The 20,461-nt window shown below is 35.0% G+C and overlaps 1 protein-coding gene across 2 annotated transcripts; it reads left to right on the plus strand.

The window, feature by feature from the left end:
• Positions 1–6,888: 6,888 nt before the first annotated feature.
• Positions 6,889–10,557, plus strand: LOC132553447 (N-acetyltransferase 9-like protein). Of its 2 annotated transcripts, XM_060217692.1 has the most exons (7): positions 6,889–7,016; positions 7,370–7,479; positions 7,767–7,835; positions 8,080–8,160; positions 8,302–8,361; positions 8,533–8,627; positions 10,431–10,557. In XM_060217692.1, the coding sequence occupies exons 1-7, from the start codon at positions 6,940–6,942 to the stop codon at positions 10,554–10,556; spliced, it is 618 nt and encodes a 205-aa protein (XP_060073675.1). In that variant the 5' UTR covers positions 6,889–6,939; the 3' UTR covers position 10,557. The 2 variants fall into 2 exon arrangements, with proteins under 2 accessions (XP_060073675.1, XP_060073676.1); XM_060217693.1 differs by lacking the exon at positions 8,302–8,361.
• Positions 10,558–20,461: the final 9,904 nt, after the last annotated feature.

Consider the following 20,461-nt stretch of genomic DNA (forward strand, 5'->3'; position numbering starts at 1 on the left):
ACGTTAATTCCATTTGAGAGGAGATTCTGGTCTACTGTCATAATAAGCAATACTTACGACACGATTTAAGTTTTGGAATTGAATACAAACTGAAAACAACAACAACAACATTAGGCAAGAGCTATACAACAAGAACACAAATACTTTTAACAGGGTTTAGTTTAGTTTAATTTCGTCTTTTGGCTTCGTTTCGCAAAAAGAAGAAGAAGAAGAAGAACACACGCTGAACAAGGTTGACAAAATTAATGGCGACACACCATCAAAGTCCAGTCTTAACAAACACAGATTTTTCTGTCTTTAACTTGGTCAGTGCTCCAGGACTGTTGTTTGATGTTTTCACCGACCGAGACGCCACTTTGAAATTCGTTGCATCTGAAAATCAAGTTACGTAGCTATTTTGCAAACTTTCGTCTCCCGTATTACTAGTAATGATACTGTATGCCTATCTCGACATCAACATAGCTACGTTAAACTTTGAAACCTGTGTCGATAATTTAAACCAAACCTCACGTGATTAACAGAAAACATAACTGTTATGTAAATTCGATTTGTAATTATTTCAAAATGCACTAATGCACAAACATTTTTAAAGCCTTATTCCGGAAAACGATAAAAAAGATATATTAAAAACTTGAGTTGGTCTTGTTCCAGCACCCAACACACTGAACTAACTTACATGTCTGTGTGTAATTTGCAAGGGGAAGGTAATTGCGTTTGGTATACGATCACAAGAAAATAAAAATCCTTAAATGATGAAATCATTTTTAAAATTATACAAAATTTGTTATGATTTGGCAAACGAGATTCCCCAGAGAATCAAATAAAATTGAAATTCTTCGTTCAAACATAATTTCCACATCAACCTTATCTCTGTAGTGTGTTAGTAGATTACGTGTAAACGATGTTAGAATATAAATCAGGATGCTGGATGTACATGTCTATAGATGTCTGTGTTGGTTATTACCGTCGATTTTTTTATTTTATTTAAACAAATTTATATTGCAAAAAGGAAGCAAACAGATTGGGTATACGCTATCACAGCATCGTGTACAAAAGCTTCCTCCACAGTATATCTGTAGCAATAGAACAATGTCTCATTATGATCACAATGGAGAGATGCCATTTATATAGAATAAGATTTAAATGAAATAAAAGTACCACAGATGAAATTGTGCTTTTGAAACAAATTGTAATTTGGTTTGACATTTCGTAAAACATTTGTTCGATTTGGTATAATTTTGATTACATTAGCTTAGATGGAAGGCGTGTTTTTTTTTATTTAGAAGTCTGGTCTGCTTAAATGCGATTTCAAATTGCAAAAAAGGAAATCGCAATCCAACATATGTAATTCGCATAAAAATAAAAACTTTATTCGTTAAGAAATTACTTGTAATAGGGTACATACCGGCCTAACGATGGGGGTATCGAGAGCAACTTTTAAGTGATAAGCCTTTCCGCTTTACAAATGCCGTCTAGTCACTGCGTGTGCGGAAGGTGAATGCTAACTAAGATTTTGAAAAACTACTCCATTAGAATAGCTGAACAAATTTCGACTTAATTTGTAAACAAAAGACCTACGAGCCAATGACTATAATATATGAAGACCAATCCGCTATCAACTAAGTTTATTAACTGAAAAAGATTCAAACTTTTTGAGTATTTTTATTGTTGCTTTACATCACATTTAAGGATGTGCAAGATTTGGTTAGTGGAAGCAAAACCAGAGTGCCAGGAGAAAAACTACCGACCTGCGGCCAGTACCTGGTGACTGCCCAAAAAAAACTAACACATTCATTAACAAGTATATTATATCTCAACTTTAACCATTTCATCTTCTTAAAAAACATATCTATCATCACTAGCAAAGTATTTCTTGAAATGTTTAACCTTATTTTGACTTCGATCGTAAGTTAAAGCATACCGTATGGATTTTCGAACTGTAAATTTGAAAGAAAAAAAAACGTAACGGTCAGACACCCAAACCACTTGACCACAGCGGTCCCCGTATTTTATGTTGTAACGGAAACAGAAACAACAGTATTTATTTAAAACCAATTTTCATCTCAATAGCACCATTGGAACTAGATGATTAGTTTTTACTAAGTTTTTTTTTCAATATGGCTGTTATGATGGATGTATTTGGATTATGGACCAACCTAAAACTAACGTAGGTCGAGACCATCTCGGCAAGTTTATGTTGAATCCGAAAGTCGGAGTTGAGAAAAAGTTTAAAATGTCTTTTTAGGTAATGGCCATATTGTATTTCGAACAAACCTGAAAAATAACTAACACTTAATCAGAACCACTTCGTTACCAGTTCAGGCAAGTTTGAGTTAAATCCCACGGGATGAACTTGACAAATTTTGTATAGCCTTTCAATAACAATAAAACTTTAAAAAAATAACGCTCGGTTATGACTATCTGATGGTCATTTCAAGTAAGATTAAACTGAATCTCACTAACCGAATTTGAGAATTTTTCATGTGAAAAGTTTACTCGTGGCGTGGCGGACGACGACAGGCGAAACAAGCGGCTATAGCAATTAAAGATCTAAGCATTCGTTGACCAAACCAATGATGGAGAGGATTAACCTGATTACGATTCCAACGAAAATTGATTGGAAATAACTCAAGTCATTCTACTGTAAATAACCATTATTTTCTCTTGCCCGAGATATTTACTCGAGCGAGATTTCCTTTTCGAACTCTTAACCATTGAACGGTCGTCAAATGTCTTGTCAATATGAATGACAAATGGATAGGACGCCATGATTATTGATTTGTCACCTAGAATGGACTCTATGGAAGATTTCCAGAGGTCCAGTTCGAAAATTCAACCAGGACCCAGCGACAGAGTCAGTTACTTCAGCAGTAGAAACTAGTCTGGGGTTGATAGAACACAGAACGCTGTCAAACAGATGTAACAGTGAATATTTATCTTTCTCTATCGGCATAGATGAACCACGTGACTATTTCTTTCGCAACACTATGCCATATACAAAGGATCCCGACAGAGTCTGTTGCCTGCCGTAGTTTTTTTCTACTCTCCATTAGAGCGCTCTCTAGCGGAGAAATGTTGTACTAAGGCAGGTAATCCAGACAAAAGAAACGAATTTCAGCGAGCAGGGCAGCTTTCATTCCATTATCCGACGTTTTTTTTTAAATATCATACATTTATTTTCTGGTGAGTGTACATTACAAGAGATTATTTGCCCCAAGAAACAATCAAGAGTACCATTGAACAAGGTTCGAATGCTCATTGTACTATCCCGCAGTAAACGGTACTGTATACTGTATCATTGATAACCATGAACATAGTTTATGAACGCGAATACAACACACTAATTACATTTGGTCAACGACTATGTACTTTTACTATTATTGCGAATATTCGCATTATTTCACTTATTCATTTTTTAATTAAGATTTCGTTTGGCACCAATGGGCTTCCGTAGAAAACACACGCCGTTAGTTAAATAATATATGGTGTCCATCTACTTCTATTGGAGATACAATTTGTGTTCTCCTCGTTACCGTTCCGTATTTCCATAGGCTCAATATTTTATAATGCTTTACTAAACGTACCGGCAAACTATTCCTTGACGAGGGTTCCTGTGCGCCAGACACAATAAACGTATGGTCTGGCATGTGAGTAATAGTAGTAACTTTTCTCGGCGAGATACACGGAAGCGATTTTTGTAGGTCACGTACCGAGTGGCTTAGAGTATCTGGGTCAAACTACGTCGTAAAATAACAGCTCTTGGCAGACAAATCCTCTGACGTAAAGAATAATCAAAACCGCTTTCGGATAAGTACACTTCGAATGTGCTGTTTGGAGTCTTTTCAAAAACGCACATGGGTTGTATTATATGTTTAAATATTACCAGCGGTGGGAAGAGTTAAGGAATGACCGAGAAAATTAACAGAGTACTCGTAAATAAATCCATTCTAGTCTCCAAATCATAAAAGATGGAACTATGTCCAACAATCGTTCTTTATTTCATTATTTGAGGCCAGGTTCAACAATACACTGTGTTAAGGGGTTAAAGGTATCTGACCGTCATCTTTAGCCCTCCTCCCTGGGTGCCTACGTGGGGCAGTCGCCAGGTACTGGCCACAGGTCGGTGATTTTTTTTCTCCGGGAATTCCGGCTTTCCTCCACCAACCAAACCTAGGACAATCTTAAATTACCCTCCTGGCTGTTAATTGGAAGTTAAGGAACAATAAACGAAACCAAACAGGGTGGTGGGTTCGATGTCTACGTGGGTTAATTGTAAGGTACTGACCGCAAGTCGGTTGTTTTTTTCTCCGGGAACTCCTGCTTTCCTCCACCATCAGCAACCCCTGACACGACCTTAAATGACCCTGGCTTATCAGGTCGTTAAGCAACAATAAACCAAACCCGGTCAAACAATACATCGTGTTTGTTTACTGTGTTGTATTATTGAAGATATGTTTTTGTTTTGTCGTAACATAGAAAAATGTGTGTACTTTCAGTCTCATAATTATTTGATTAACTATGAGAAATAAAAGATAACAATGTTACATTTGTAATATTCATTCACCTCTTCTTTTATACTGGCAAGTAAAGCGACAAAGATGTTGGGAACATTACGCGTGATGTTTCAAAGGTTCGAAAAATATAGGAGACAACTTTGATCTGGCAGAGGTGATTTTTATCGGATTTAAAAAAAACTGTGACCTCAAATATCCAATACAAATAAGATTCCATATATACACATCACTTTGAAAATCCATAAGTCTTAGATACATGGAATGAAGAAATAGTTTTGTCGGCGTCGTGTTGAATAGTACAATATGTAAATAAGCGGATTTGCGTGTAACTATATAGGTCTCTGCTTTGAAGTACATTCATCTTTTGATATTAATTACATATCATAAAAAAGTTGACAATTGATAATGATTTTGTTGTGAAAACCGTGGACATTATCACCGCGAAATCTCGTGGGGCTCCCGTGACAGGTTGGCGCGAACCCGTGAGCAGGACAGCGTGCTCCAATCGGAACGCCTCGGCCGATTTCAGGCCCCACTTGTATAAAACATCTCAACTTGAGATTTCCTCAAGCCCAGATTTTCCTCAGCTAATATCTCCTTGAAAATATCTTGTATGGAAATTCCTCAAGGAATTTCAGGACATCCTAGCCGATGACTTCCTCCTGTTCCTTGAGAAAATTTTATACAAGCCGTTTATGAGGAGATATCAGCTGAGGAAAATCTCGACTTGAGGAAATCTCAAGTTGAGATGTTTTATGCAAGTGGGGCCAGGTCATCTGTTATGGCAGACACTGTGCTCGAAGCAAGGTGTTCCGAACGAGAGTGGACTTGATTTCTAACTGGCGCGACGATTTACCCAAATATATCCAAATACATCCAAATCGTACCCAAATATACCAAAACCTTACCCAAATACATCCAAATAAAGCCAAATCGTACCCAAATATACCAAAATCTTACCCAAATACATCCAAATCGTACCCAAATATACCAAAATCTTACCCAAATACATCCAATTAAAGCCAAATCGTACCCAAATATACCAAAATCTTACCCAAATACATCCAAATCGTACCCAAATATACCAAAATCTTACCCAAATACATCCAAATCGTACCCAAATATACCAAAATCTTACCCAAATACATCCAAATACATCCAAATCGTACCCAAATATACCAAAACCTTACCCAAATACATCCAAATCGTACCCAAATATACCAAAATCTTACCCAAATACATCCAAATCGTACCCAAATATACCAAAATCTTACCCAAATACATCCAAATAAAGCCAAATCGTACCCAAATATACCAAAAGCTTACCCAAATACATCCAAATCGTACCCAAATATACCAAAATCTTACCCAAATTCGTTCCCGTTTCATTTTTGTCCGTTTTTTGCCCGTTAGCCTATATGGTATTACGGAATTTATATGAATTGCCTTAGTAAATGGAAGCTAAAATTAGACAAAGATAATCTATTTTATCATGTAGTTTATTAGTAATAAAATATAATACCAGGAACGTATATAACAGATATACGTCCCTGATAATACAGAGCCTGTTACGACACGTTCCTGTAAATCGGTTTGGCTTTATTTGGGTATATTTGGGTAAAATTTGGCTTAATTTGGGTGTATTGGGGTGTATTTGGGTATATTTTGGTGTATTTGGGTAAATCGTCGCGCCCATTTCTAACCACGAAATCGGAGAGATGTATTCTCTATCATGAGTAAACTTCACTCTACCAGCTATTGGTTAGGAGCTAGGAGCTATCCTAGAAGATACAATGTGAATTACACACTGAAATTATCTGCAACATTTAAAAAAAAATATATGTGTAAATGAACAAATTCTCAAGACGAGGCTTACGAACCGGCTTTTGTCACTCTTCTTGTTTTATGTGTAATTGTCTGATTACATCTCACAATGTTACATATATAAAATATGGCATTTGACGGGTTAGGAAAAGTTGCAGCATACATTTATTTAGAAAGTAGATAAGGAAATATATTAATTGATTTTACTAATTAGTACGTAACGTAATTTTGTTGTCACCATGTCAACGAGGCTGATGTTTCGCTATGTATTACTTCCGGTAGAATATGGATGTTCACCGCTGTTCAAAAGATTTTGATATGTTGTAAGACATACTATACTTTTATGTAAATAATTCATACATTTCTGTCATTATAGGCCTACTGCTTTACTTCGTAACGTCATGAAATACATACGAACGCACCGACGCCAGACTGAGGATGGTCAGCGAATGCACCGATTGGTTTCTTGATCTCAACTGCGTTTAATGCGAACGGCTAACAGATACTCGCCGCGAAGCAGTAAATAAACTATGGATGATAACAAAACAGGGAAAGAAAAGTAATGCACTCCTAAAGAGTAACCACAAAAGTAATTGCAAAGATGTTAATTAACGCTAACACAATCGTGGAGAGCAAAAAGATTATACTAGTACCTTATGAAGCCCACCACGTCCCACGGTACGTAACAATTGTCAAAGTCTACATTCTTCAGTTAGTTACAGATTACTCGTACCAACATGTGATTGGTAAAAAAAGTATATTTGAGAACTGGTGTGAGGTTTTCAACATATTGTGTTATGTCATTCGTTAGAATCTCCATAAGTTCATAAATCAATTATGAATATGGTGTTGTGAAATCGAATTTCATTTATTTATTAGTCATATGTAGATTCATCTCGCTTCAAGTTTAACAATAGCAGATTACATGCAGAAGAAAAAGTCATACTAAGAACGTCAAATGCCATAAAATATTAGATTATATGTGTTTTTGTACTTATTAATAAAACTAATGAAGGATTTTGATATTCCAGTTATCATCAATGGATGCAGTCGGAAGAGCTCCAAAAGCTGACAGCATCGGAATCATTGTCATTGGGAGCTGAGTTCCAAATGCAGCAAAGCTGGAGACAAGATGAAGACAGTAAGTGTAATTACATTGTCATAATTAGTTTTATATCATGACATCTGTCTACAATGAAATGTTGCATAGTTCACTTGAAGCATTTGTATACAGAGGATAACCCGAAAGCAGATCAATAATATAAACAAAAACACATATCCCCCACCCCCAACTCCCATTTTTACCAGTCTGAGATATTGATACATCTAAAGAAAACAAATGTATCAAATTGAAATATGCTTCATACAAACCTGCACAATCAAACATTGAATTAGATCTATATTGTTTATCCTTCCATTTTTTTTCAGAATGCACTTTTATAGTACTTGACCTTGGGTTGTACAATGACTCCGAGAAAAGCAATGAGGATGAAATTTGTAAGTTGTTCTAAATGTCTATTTCGTCATTTCTTATTGAAGTGTTTCCATTGCTTTCAATTTTGAGTGGAAAGAGGCAGTAACAATAGTTCTATTACACTTAAAATGCATGAGATATTTTTGTGTCATTTATGATGATTTGACTGATTAATATTCTTTGAAGAAAAAATCCGTGTTACAGTGAAAAATATCTTTTTCCTTAATCTGTGGACAATATGTTGATTGCCTGACTTTGTTGATACAGCTGCAATGGTTGGCGATGTGAATCTGTTTTTCAATGACAAGGATAACAAGCATTCTGCAGAAATAGAAATCATGATTGCAGGTGAGAGATACACATATCTTTTTAGTGGATCTATCATCGATGATACCGATATTGATTCTTCATAGATACCAAGAAAACTTTTTATACCTATGTCACTTCTTTCTATAGCGAGGTGTTTTAGTTTGTGTCTTTTTTTCCCAGAACCAAGTGCTAGAAGAAAAGGCTTTGGAAAGGAATCACTACTATGCATGATGAAATATGGTAAAAACTTCATTAATTTAATCAGAATTCTGACAAAAGAATATGTTTTGTCAACTTACAAAGTATATTTTTTGTGAATAATTACATAGTTTATCAAAATTATGTTTTGTAGATTTTCCTGGTAAACATGATGTGGCAGACATTATTTCGCATATATGTTATGCATTGCAGGGAAAGAGATATTGAAGATTGAGGAGTTTACAGCTAAGATTGGCTTCAGTAATGAAGCAAGCATACAACTTTTCCAAAAACTAGGATTCAAAGAGGTATGTGTCAAGAGAAACAACTCTTATACTGAAGTAAATAGTATACATAGTGGCCTTGGACAGGTTTTTGGCATTAAAAAAAAAATTAGGGGAGATGCAAGGTTGTATGATTCTTCTTTTCAGTGAGTTTCTGATGAAACCTGAACTTTTGGCGGAAACCCAATCAGAAAAGAGGGGTTCATACACTATCTTAGGACAAGTGTTTATTAAGAATGCCTACTTTCTATTATTCTTGCACTTTCTCTATGGAAGTGATGTTCTTCAACTAGTCAAGAGAGATAACTCCTGTCCACTAAACACCATTCATGTCACCCGTTTCTGAAAATTTTAATTTTCATATAACTGCCCTAAAAACTGCAATGTAAAACATCTTTAATAGATAATCAATAATAGGAATTCAAAAAATAATGTATACAACAATTAGAAAAAAAGGTTCGATAAATTATATCAATCAACAATGCACAAGAAAGAGATGAATTGCTTATTCTCAGAGAGATTAATAGAATTGTCATAGATTTGCATATGGAAATATATTTTATAACGGAGAACTTTCACACAGAAGACAAGTATGTGTTGTTTTGTTTTTGGTGAGTTTTTTTTTTCTGTTTTTTTTTTTTTTTTTTTTTGTTGGTTTTTTTGGGGGCGGGGGTGGGGGCTTGGGTTTTAATTAGAATTAGTGTTGTTCCGATTAATCGAGTTAATCGAGTATCACTTGTTTGATATGTTTGATCAATTAATCGATTAAGAAATCTGTAATCGATCATCGTGATGTATGAAAATAGATTATTTTAACATTGAAATTATTTTCAACATTAATAAAATTATTTTTAAAAAATGATATTTGTTTATATTAAAAAGTATTCTGTGCAATAAACGAATAACAAGCACACAAAACGATGGTGTAGGTACAACAGTTTTAGTAATTACGTGAATTGCTGTTAAAACATAACACAAAATACATATTTAGACTTGAATAATATCCAAAAACACAATTAAGAATTCATCGATTTTAATGGATTTTAATCTATCAGTGATCGGTTACACAAAGTTGATGATAGATCAGGAAGTTTCAACCGATTCCCAACACTAATTAGAATTTATGAAGTTTTTCTATCATCATTAAAATCAGATCGCAATTTAAAAGTTCCTGAAGTTGAAATCACCTGCCTATTTATCACCTACATGCATTTTTTGCATATTTTAACATTAAAAAATTGAGCGATGTTACAATTACATCTGTACTGTCATCCTCTCGTATCAAAATTTGCTAAAGTGTTTGTCAGAAAAAAATGAGAATGTAGCTGAGAATTTACAGAAATGCCAGCAACAAATTTATTGAAATATTGTTTTAACTCTGTCTTTATGCAAGTAACAGGTAAAAGAAATATGTCATCATATTCACTATATGCTTTGAATTGAAATGAATGGGGTTATACAGATGTGTATATTTGCTGTGTTATATCCAGGCAAAATTAAGTTTTCACCTAATTGTAGAGATTTCTTAATTCTGGCTTCACTGCACCACCTCCCTCTCCTCCAACCCTAGCCCTAACACATTCCATCTTTCCATACGAAAATTGCCCCTCTATCAAGAAATATTTTGATTATTCTTAATTATGCAAATTACATATTAATTTATGAAGGGTCAGTTGATTTAACCGATAACATACCCTTCAACATTTTCAATTAAATTTATAGGAAACCCACAATACCATCATACCTGAACCATATTTTTAGATTGGTGTCAAGAGAGATAACTCTTCCACCTCGATAAAATGAATAATTATTGGTTGTTTTGTACAGGTGTCCAGAAGTGATGTCTTTGAGGAAGTCACCTTGAAGTACTCAGTACCAGACCACGCCCCCACACCAACAACAGACCTACAGGTGTTTCAGATAGGACCTTACCGATTAAAATCTGCTGAATAAATTTCCTGTTTTTGTTATGTTCTATGAGCCACAAATCCAATAATTTCCAACCAGCACTGCTTAAGTTCTATTTAAGGATGTACCCTTCTGTGAAGTGAAAAAAAAATCCAGTCTTAAACTTTTTTTCTGATGATTATTTTATGAAAGGTGTGATCTTAACAAGTAGATTAAAAGCACGATAACAATATGTTGCTGCACTACTTTTTTCAGTACAGGTTTCAGAATAAGTATAACATGAAATAATTAATTTTCATGTGTATCTTTTTTTTTCTGAATAACATACATTTCTTGTTATTTTCATGGAAACCGTTTTTTTAAAATATGTTTTTTGTCTTTCATTACAAGATAAAGTAATGATACTTGGATATTAAGAAAGAATATCACCAAAAATGCTAAGTTTCCATTGGCTTTAATGATAGCAACCAATAAATGAAAATGTTCCAAAATTACCTAAATCCTTTATTCCACTTCTTTCTAGTTTTATACTTTTTAATACTTTGTATTTGGAAAGAGAAATTTTCAATTATACTTCTCATGATTAAAAAGGAGAGGGTACTTAGGTTTTATTGCTTTCCAATTTTCACCCAGAAGAACAGTTTTCCAAAGATCAAGAAACAAGCTAAATTATTTGTTTTTGGGTCCTAAAAATCCAGAAAAGTGATCAACCATGTCCGAATTTACGAATCTGAAATCTGTGATTTGTGGTGATAATTAATGCAATATTGAGTTGAAGTCTACGTAAGATTTCCAGAAAAATATTCAAGAGAAGTACCTTACTAACCAGAAAACGTTGAAATTGTTGATGTTTATTTTCTTTTGAATGATGTCCTACTTCCGGTCAAAACATGAGTGAGCTATTTTATATTGAATATGTCCTACTTCCGGTCAAAACATGGGGGAATGCATGCTTAAGTAAGAGATAATATTAATAGGTCTTCGTCTTTTTTTTCCTCTGCACATTTCAGTTTTTGCACTGGCTTATAATCATGAAGAGTAATCACTCAATCATCCTTGTGCGATGTATGACCCACCTTTACCGTCAAAATGATCATATTTTGTTTTTTTTTGTAATACAGATTTACATAAAGGAGTTATTTCCCTTCTCCGCTGAAAACATTAAGATATCGGAATTTAGATTTCTTCCACGATCTTTTTTATAGATCTGATCGAAATCTTTTGTTTAGCACATTAGCCGGACTGAGTGTAAATGAAATATGAAATCTGAATTCAGTTGCATTGAATAACAAGTGGTGGACGTCCAGCATGGTTTTCAGTGTCTCATATAGCCATTGGCTACAACATGTACAAGAAGACTCCGCAACTCCGCATTACTGTTCATGGGATAATAAGCAAAGCTAATTAGAACCTAGTTAAAACGCCTCAACTTAACCATGAAGCTGTATAACTTGGTATCTAACTGCAGTTAGTCCTTTACAACCAACCTTGTGTCTGACCTTTATCTTACCATAACCACATCACATATCTTGATTTACCACTGATTATTACACCTTATCATTCAGTGTTAACTTCTTTATATCTTAACCAGGTTTTAACTTGTCAGTTAACCTTCATGTTTTTAAACCCCTTTTTAACCTTTGTACACCGAGCTACATGTATATCAACTTATATCTACCTTATACTTTTCTAGCCTGAATGCGTAACTCTGTATTCTGTCCTTTATAACTAGGTCTTACCCTGTTTAAGGATAACGTATAACTAACGAGGCGATAACCTAGTTAATCGATTGACTCTAGTTATGGTACAAGACTCTAAGTAATTCCGTAATTGTATTAGGGAACCTTCCGTACACGGTTGCTACCACAGCCCACGTATTTTCCCTACCACTCCTTTTTTTCGTTCAGTCTTGCCATATCTTGTCCAGCATTCCTAACAATAGACATCGTATTTATGACTTCGATGATGATCAAATTGTCTTAATGTCTTTATAAGAGTTTATATGTTTTCGACGTATTATTTATTACAAGATGCAAAAAAACAATTCCCTCGCTAGCGTCTCTTGCCAATCAACTAGAAAAGCGCACAACGCTGTTATCCCGTCTGTAAAACGCTAGCCATATGCCCAAATATAGAAGCAATGTTACCAGATAAGTGCTTTTGAACCTCAAGCAGATAGGAAATATCGAATGTTCAATTATCCTTGTTAATAGATTACCTATAAATACAATCACTTCCACCAGATGTAGATAGAACTTATGTTGCTATCTAGAGGTGCTCGACTCGACAAATGTATCCTTTGTTCCCTTATTAACGGCCCGTCCTATTTACTTGGTATCAGTTACTGACGACTGAAATGAGTTCACAAGATTTGATGAGAAAAAGAGGCGCATACCTATTAATGGACGTATCATCCCCTGTACTCTCTGTTGTCAGCCGTCCAGTAATGGCTGGCATTGATAATGACTAGTACCTGAGGACAGTTTTGATAAAAAAAAAATGGTAAATTGCTATAGGTTACATGTGAGAGAGTGCCCTCATCTTCAATAAAGCCAATAGGTCTTTACATAAGCTGTACAGCTTATGCCCAATCTCTATGCTATTGAAAGGCAATATCTTCCATACAACTACTTGTTATGGTTTTTTGTCCGTTATAAAGGGCCTTCGGTGTCCATTTCCCGAAGGGGATTATCGAGACACCTAAACTTACATTACCGCTCTCGATTTAACTTTATAACTTTGTATTTGTTTTTTGTTCTATGAATGTAATGTAATTTATGTAATATTTGTGTTTTGCTAAAAGGGACAGTTTGTCTCGAAAAATTGACAATTCACTTGTCCGTACTGTCGTTATTACTTCATTGATCCTATATATATATATATGTATATATAATTTCAATCTGAATCAACCAATATTGTAGGGAAAGGATGCCCTCGCTGCACTAGGAATATTATATACACGCAACATTATACTTACATAACATAAGATGCCAACATCACCGTTTAAATTTAAAGATCCTTTTACCGTCATTATGTAAGTGCAAATATGACATCATCATCACTTCCTGTATAAAGATGCACTCAATGCCATTTTCTGTATAAAAGTACAAATTACCCTTACTGTCATTATTTTATTGTAAATATGCCCCAACTGCAATTGCCTCACTGTACAGACGCCAACATGAGCAAAACTGTCGTAATAAAAACCCACGGTTGTTCGTGGTGTGATACGAGAATTGATAGGCTCTATTTAGGCCATGTTCTATATTCCCTCTTTATATTAATTAAATTTTGTAACATATATCTTGTGTAATATGATGAGAAGGAAAGTAACAATGAGAGAACACGTATAGATTAGCTTTGTAACGTGTCCCTCTGTTGTGGCTTTGTGCATGCTCTTAGTACAACGCATAGAGGCACTGCACTCTTATTATTTCTATCATCCCATGAAAGATACGTCTTCTGCGCATGCTGTACAAGTGGCAAATGTCAAACGAGATTTGGGGCGAGAGCTTCTCTAACTGGCAGATTCGGTCTATTACGTCTGTTGATGACCCTAATAACGGACAACATCTATTGTCTATGACATGAGTGGTCATGATAGTGCAACATTTGACTAGAGTTTTGACCACCAGGTCAGCGCCCTCGTTCGCCTTTATACGAGAGTCAGTGCTGGAATTATCGGCATACACAGACCAGCATATTGTTTTCTCTTGAAGTTTTGGGAAGAAATCAATGGACATTTTGGGAGTTATCCCTGTACAGATATCGGAATCAATAAGAGACCTATAGTTATAGGGGTCCATTATACTAGGATGTCAGTGTATCGACCTGGAAACGTTTTCATGAATGTTTTTCATAATAACACCCAATTCAAAAGTTAAGTTGAGAATAAAGAATTCAATGTTTGGTTTGCATTTTCAACTTTCGTCGCCCGTCAGTCGTCTGGTTTGCCAATTAAACGAACTCTTCTCAATAACCAAAGGACGTATAATTCTGACATTTGACTAGAAATCACCTTGACACATATTCAATGTAACAGGGGTCAAATTTATTAAAATCTTCAAATGGCTTTTTCTTAATAACAAAAAGGTATAGAATCGCAATGTTTCGTTAGAATGTTCCTTAGTTGAAGCATGAAAATAGTTTGCAAAAGGTAATTATATTGAACTATATTCCAGACCACAGGGGCTAAATCTGTTGAAACATTTCACACGGCTTCTTCTGATAAATAGGAGGCCTAGAATTTGATATTTGGCTTGAAGGTTCCTATGATGAAGCCCCCGAAGGAGGTAAGAAATACCTTGACCTGTATCTATGTTGTAGCACGAAGGAAGTAAAATGACCTTGACCTGTATTCAATGTCACAGTAGTCGAATTTGTGCAACATTGAAACGTCTGATTAACCAAAGGTCTAGGATCTTTATATGTAACAGGTAGGATTTTTGGGATAACACCGACAAAGTGTGCCAAATGAAATGACTTTGATATATGTCAAAGGTCAAAGTGGTCATTTTTTTTTAATTTATATGACTTCTCATAAACCAAAAGAACCTCAAAAAATTTTGATATTTTTTTAAAAAAGAAAATGTTCTTGACTCACATTCAAAGTTACAGAGGTCAGCTTTGTTGAAAGGAATTCTTGATACCAAGGAAGCCTAGAGCCTTAGTACAGTTGTCTGACAGGTTCCTGCTATTAAGTTTGGCAAAACATTTGAGAAGTTCTGGTGCTTAATTCAGGTTCGTATTTTCCTCGATATTTTACGAGGATATATGATGATGTGTATAAACTCACTGACCAAACTGTAAAGGGACTGCCTCAAGTTTTGTTCTGCAATTTGTTTTAAAGAATTACAGTTAACACATTTAGTAGCACATTCAGTGGAGTTGCAGTAAACTATAAGTTACCAATAATTAAACAGGGAATAACTTAGATATGCTTAAGAGCAAATAGGAAATGAAGAAAAAAATAAGCGACATTCAGAAATGGAAGGTGATTTTTCCACTTTGACATTGAAAAACTATGTAAATTCGCTGAAGCGATAGACCATTCATGATCTTAAGTAAAAATGACTTCAGGGTTATTTCTTTTTAATTTTCGAATAACATCCGCGACTGGCACAAAACTACATTCATTTTTTATCATTATTGTCATATAAAAATTAATGAGATCTACTGGTATCTGTACATCGCGGCTCCAAATTAAGCTATTTTAAGAAAATGGTACTCAAAGATCTAGAGCGAAACAAATGAACGATGATTAATTTCATTTATTCGTTTACAAACGGAGATCGATTACTGTGTTTGTGTGTGATAGCTTTGTTAATCAATGTCACCGCAGTGGACGGGTTTCAACGTCGTAAACTCTCAAAAATAATTACAGAAAATTTGTTTGATATCTAAAGATGGCTGAAGGACATGACGTGATTAATGCATGTCTCATATTTCAAAAAGAGGCTGTCAGTACACGATCTCAAGAATAAAATGCCAATGCCATTAATGGTGTGTTTCTCTGTTTTAATGGGTTACATAATTACAACGAAAACGGCATAATTGCTTATGTCTTTAGACGTGCCAGGTAAAATAGTTATGTGACGTGCAAACGATTCAAGTAAAACGCTTAATTGGAAATAAGTGTTTAAGAGACTAATGACAATGTACGTTATTTCTTATTCTGACGTCACCAACGATGTCAAAGGTCAAAAAACCATCAGATCGAAAAGACGTTAAGTGTCATCTACTGATGTAATTGGTAGCCATAAGGACTTGCGCAACTAAATCCATCACTATATGTTCTTAATCTGATATTTGACAACTGTCTAGATTCGTATAAACATATACACAGCAAAGGCCATGCAAAAATATAATTTAGCAGGTTAAATGACATTTTGGACTGTCGTTACCTTCAGAATCAACAACCGGAAGTTTACAACCTAATTGCTATTACTATAAAGGGGACGCTAGGTTTATTATGAAATCAAAATTTAGATATGGACTTCTATCGTACGAAACAGAATCAAAGCCGTTCATTGGCTGATTTAATTAACTTTAACAATATCAATGTATGATTGCACAACATTCGGTATTACAGAGTAGGAATCATTACAGAATACGACATTGATGGCACAAACGTAAATGCATTTAAGGCTCTACTTCAGCTGTGTGGATTAGTGAAGATAAATTGGTAAAGATGAATGTTGTATTCTGGTGGTATGCTCTTTAGCGAGGTAGTCGCCAGCTGCTGCAAGGAGACCCCCACCGGGACCCTGGTTGTTCACAACGCCATCTATCAGCAAACTCTCAACGAATTTGACGCAAATGATTGAGAACCATGTATGTCTATGCAATGACCAAACGTAACTATAGACTATATTTGTCAATGTCAAGAGTGTTAGATATTGTCATTACGTCATCGATGCAGATTTCAATAAAGTAAAATGCCGATAATTGTGTTTTGTTTGCATATACTTTCACCGAAAGGCCGGGTCCTTTTCCCATTGCGTGAGGTTAGCTATATGAATACTGTGTAAGCAACATGTCGCCCGATGATCCTATAGCTTTTTGTAAACGACTAGAAAATCTTTTCTAGAACTGAGGCTCACTATTGATCAGACATCGGAAACTCTCTCTCGTAAAATCTGAGATAGCATCAGCGTGTGTGTAACAATGACGTGAGTTGTGACCCGTATAGTATAAAATTCTCATTCTGATGTTCCAGAGTTACTTCCCTTGAGTTCACGTCATCATATGGTAATTTGTAATTTTATTCTAATTTACAATATTCGCTATAAGCCGATTACTTTTACTTATAACTCTTGTTGACCTGTGCAGTTTTGGCAAAGATTCAATATGAAACATATATAATACTAGATTTTATCTCAAATATTGAGTCTTTTTACCATATTAGAAAGTTAAACCCAGTTATATGCCAGATATCACTATTTTGACTACCATATATGAATATTCAAATTATGACTTTACCGGATGAAAGCACTTTGACTAGTTCTGTAATGGATATGAAACATTTTGATACCAGTACAGTATTGGATTGGAGAATTTCGGATTGGACTTGAATTGATAGTTTTAAAATGGATAGCAAAATGCTGATTCGATTTGTACTTGATATGAACATTTCAATCTGTACTTTTCCGGATATGAGAACTTTAAGCATACTCAGTGTGAATTTCTAACACATATATATTGCTTACGTCTTGCCTTTAAATAACAAGTAATTTATTGACTACAATGTACGTCCATCGTATATTTTGCGCCAGAACTAGAAATCAAAGATACGACAGACTCTTCTACATCAGCTGCTTATCTCGATCTTTTCCTAGAACGGAACCAACACGGACAGCTTTCAATCGAGCTGTATGATAAACGTAATAATTTCAATTTCCCTATTGTAAATTTTCCATTTCTGGATAGCAATATCCCTGCATCTCCAACCTATGGTATTTACATGTCACAGTTGATTTGGTATTCCAAGAACTGTTTCCATTATCATGATTATGCAAGAAGTCTTCAACTCACTGACAAACACATAACAAAGAGTTCAAAAGATGCAGGTTGATGAAAATTATGGGGAAGTTTTATGGTGGCCATGTTAATATCTCATTGAGAAATATTCTGTTTTGCGACATGAAGCTGGACGTATTTGATGCTCGTTAGTTTGCCAGTTTGTTCTGTTGTTACATACCTTGTTCTCATTTGAAAATTTGACATCACTTACTTGGATTGACCAAGGTTTTTACATGGCGGGTGTCATCGATGAAGCAGAAGACGCTTACTCTTCCGGAACACCTGGTTTTATTCTCCTTGTACTTTTTTGTTCATATCTTGCCCTAGTTTATGGAATTTTAGTTTGAATTAGGATTACACTGCCATGTTGGTATCTTCTTTATGTTTTTTTTTTTTTTTTTTTTTGTGAACTTTGATGTGTCTTTTACCGAAGATTTGGCTACAATTGTTACAACAGAATATGAGATTGATATGAGAGCATATCATAAAAATGTAGTTAGCCGTACGCTTTAAGCTAGCCTTTATCCAAACTGACCTTCATTTATTTCTAGGTTAGCATTTAGCCAATAGCGGTATTTGATACATCGACCGAAGCAATAAATTTAATTAAATATTCTTAGTTTTCCGCTAATGCCAATGAACCAGATAAAAAGGCGATACGTAAGTGATATTAGCAGTTCAAAGGGACCATTAGTGATGACGGAGTAAATGTCAGAGGTGTCATCATACAACCACGGCAGGCAGTTTTTCCTGCAGTCATCAAATCGTGATGACCGCGGACTACTGCCTCGATTTATGTAGAAGGAATATAATTCTATCAGACAGCACACCCAGATCTGATATTTGAAGTATGATCGGCTTAATGGATCGTCACTGTTAAAAAGAGAGAAAAGAAGAATTAATGAATAAATAAAATTGACAAATTTCAATTACCTATTTTATCTCTCGCAACGCCTTTATTCGGTAACCCCCACCTCCCCACCCCCACTCTCCCCAAAAATGTAAATAAAAAATATAAATAAATACAGTAATGAATCTAAAATTTCAAATGATTTTCTTTCGTCAAACTAACTAAGCTTTGAACTTTTTTTCTGATCGATTTCTGCGTTGACACTTTGTACTGCCTGCTTAGCCAGTAAATACTTAAGCTAATATAAGATATCTTTTACACGATTGTTAATAATCAATCAGGTGAAAGATTAATTTTGAACGTATGTATATATATATGTTCAAAATTAATCTTTCATCTGATTGATATATATATATATATATACATATATATATGTAATCCTGCAATTGGCACAGTCATTGTTGGAACACACCTGTCTTTTTTTCTGTATTCGCCTTGGGTAAATTAGCCTGGTTTTACCCAATCAATTTTTAGGGGGTCGCGAGGGGGAATATGCCCAGCATAGGAAATGTAATGCTTTATCATTATGATAACGATATGATGGTTATAATTCACCTCACTTATTTCCGCCTTAAAGGAAATTGATAGAACTCTGCATGCAATGAGGCCGGTGTCATTGTTATTTCAACGCTTCTCTTCTCGCCTCGTCAAACATGAAGCCATCCCTAAAAGCAAACATTTGGATGACATTGTGCTGTCTAAAGAAAGTCGTTTGCGCGTAGAGATATGGCATCTCGTGACAGTAAATATTAAGGAAACCTGCATTTTTATGAAACGATAACGACTAAAAGAAAATGCATGTAGACGATATTTAGAAAATGATTTACTAGATCGACTTAAGTCAAATCACAAAGATCGATCCTTAGTGACAAAATAAATCTTCTTTGCATCGACATGTTTCGACGCGGGAAAGAAAAATGTGTCTATCATCTCAACAAATATTACGACTTCCCATGTGCTGTTTACAAATCTGAAGACCGAGTTCTCGTTCCCATCAAACTCGAGACTCGGGCTGGTCTAGTAGTGATGGATAATTATCATGAATGATGTGCCAACCATGTTAAACTTAACCGTGCTATGGAAATAAAAATTAAATCCGAAATTTGTCAACGCCATAAGCCGATGAATGAAGGCCGACTTCTAGGAACGAGGAAGCAATCCATCAAAACAGGGGAGCGACAGTTGATACACAAATCTTACCGTTTAGGACTAGAGTTTGTTCTGCTACAAGCATCTAATCCTGCGAGAGCTTCTTTTTTTTCTTATTACTGAAATAAGTTCAGGCAAATCAGTAAGGGATATTTTACACAGAGACCAAATTAACATCACATTTTCACAAGGTTTAAACAACAGTAAACCCACCAAGTTTACTAACGTAGGATGAACATGACAAATTTCATTTTGAAGAAGGTAACGAACGCCTTACATTTCTGGAAGCGTCTATTTCAACTTAAAGCATTCATTTAGCAGAAGGCAATTTCATGGATATTGAGATATTGTGAATACTAAGAAATGTCCT

The sequence above is a fragment of the Ylistrum balloti genome, unplaced genomic scaffold (assembly GCF_031769215.1).
Source record: "Ylistrum balloti isolate Yb309-2 unplaced genomic scaffold, AGI_CSIRO_Ybal_v1 Utg370328, whole genome shotgun sequence".
Classification (NCBI taxonomy): Eukaryota; Metazoa; Mollusca; class Bivalvia; order Pectinida; family Pectinidae; genus Ylistrum; species Ylistrum balloti.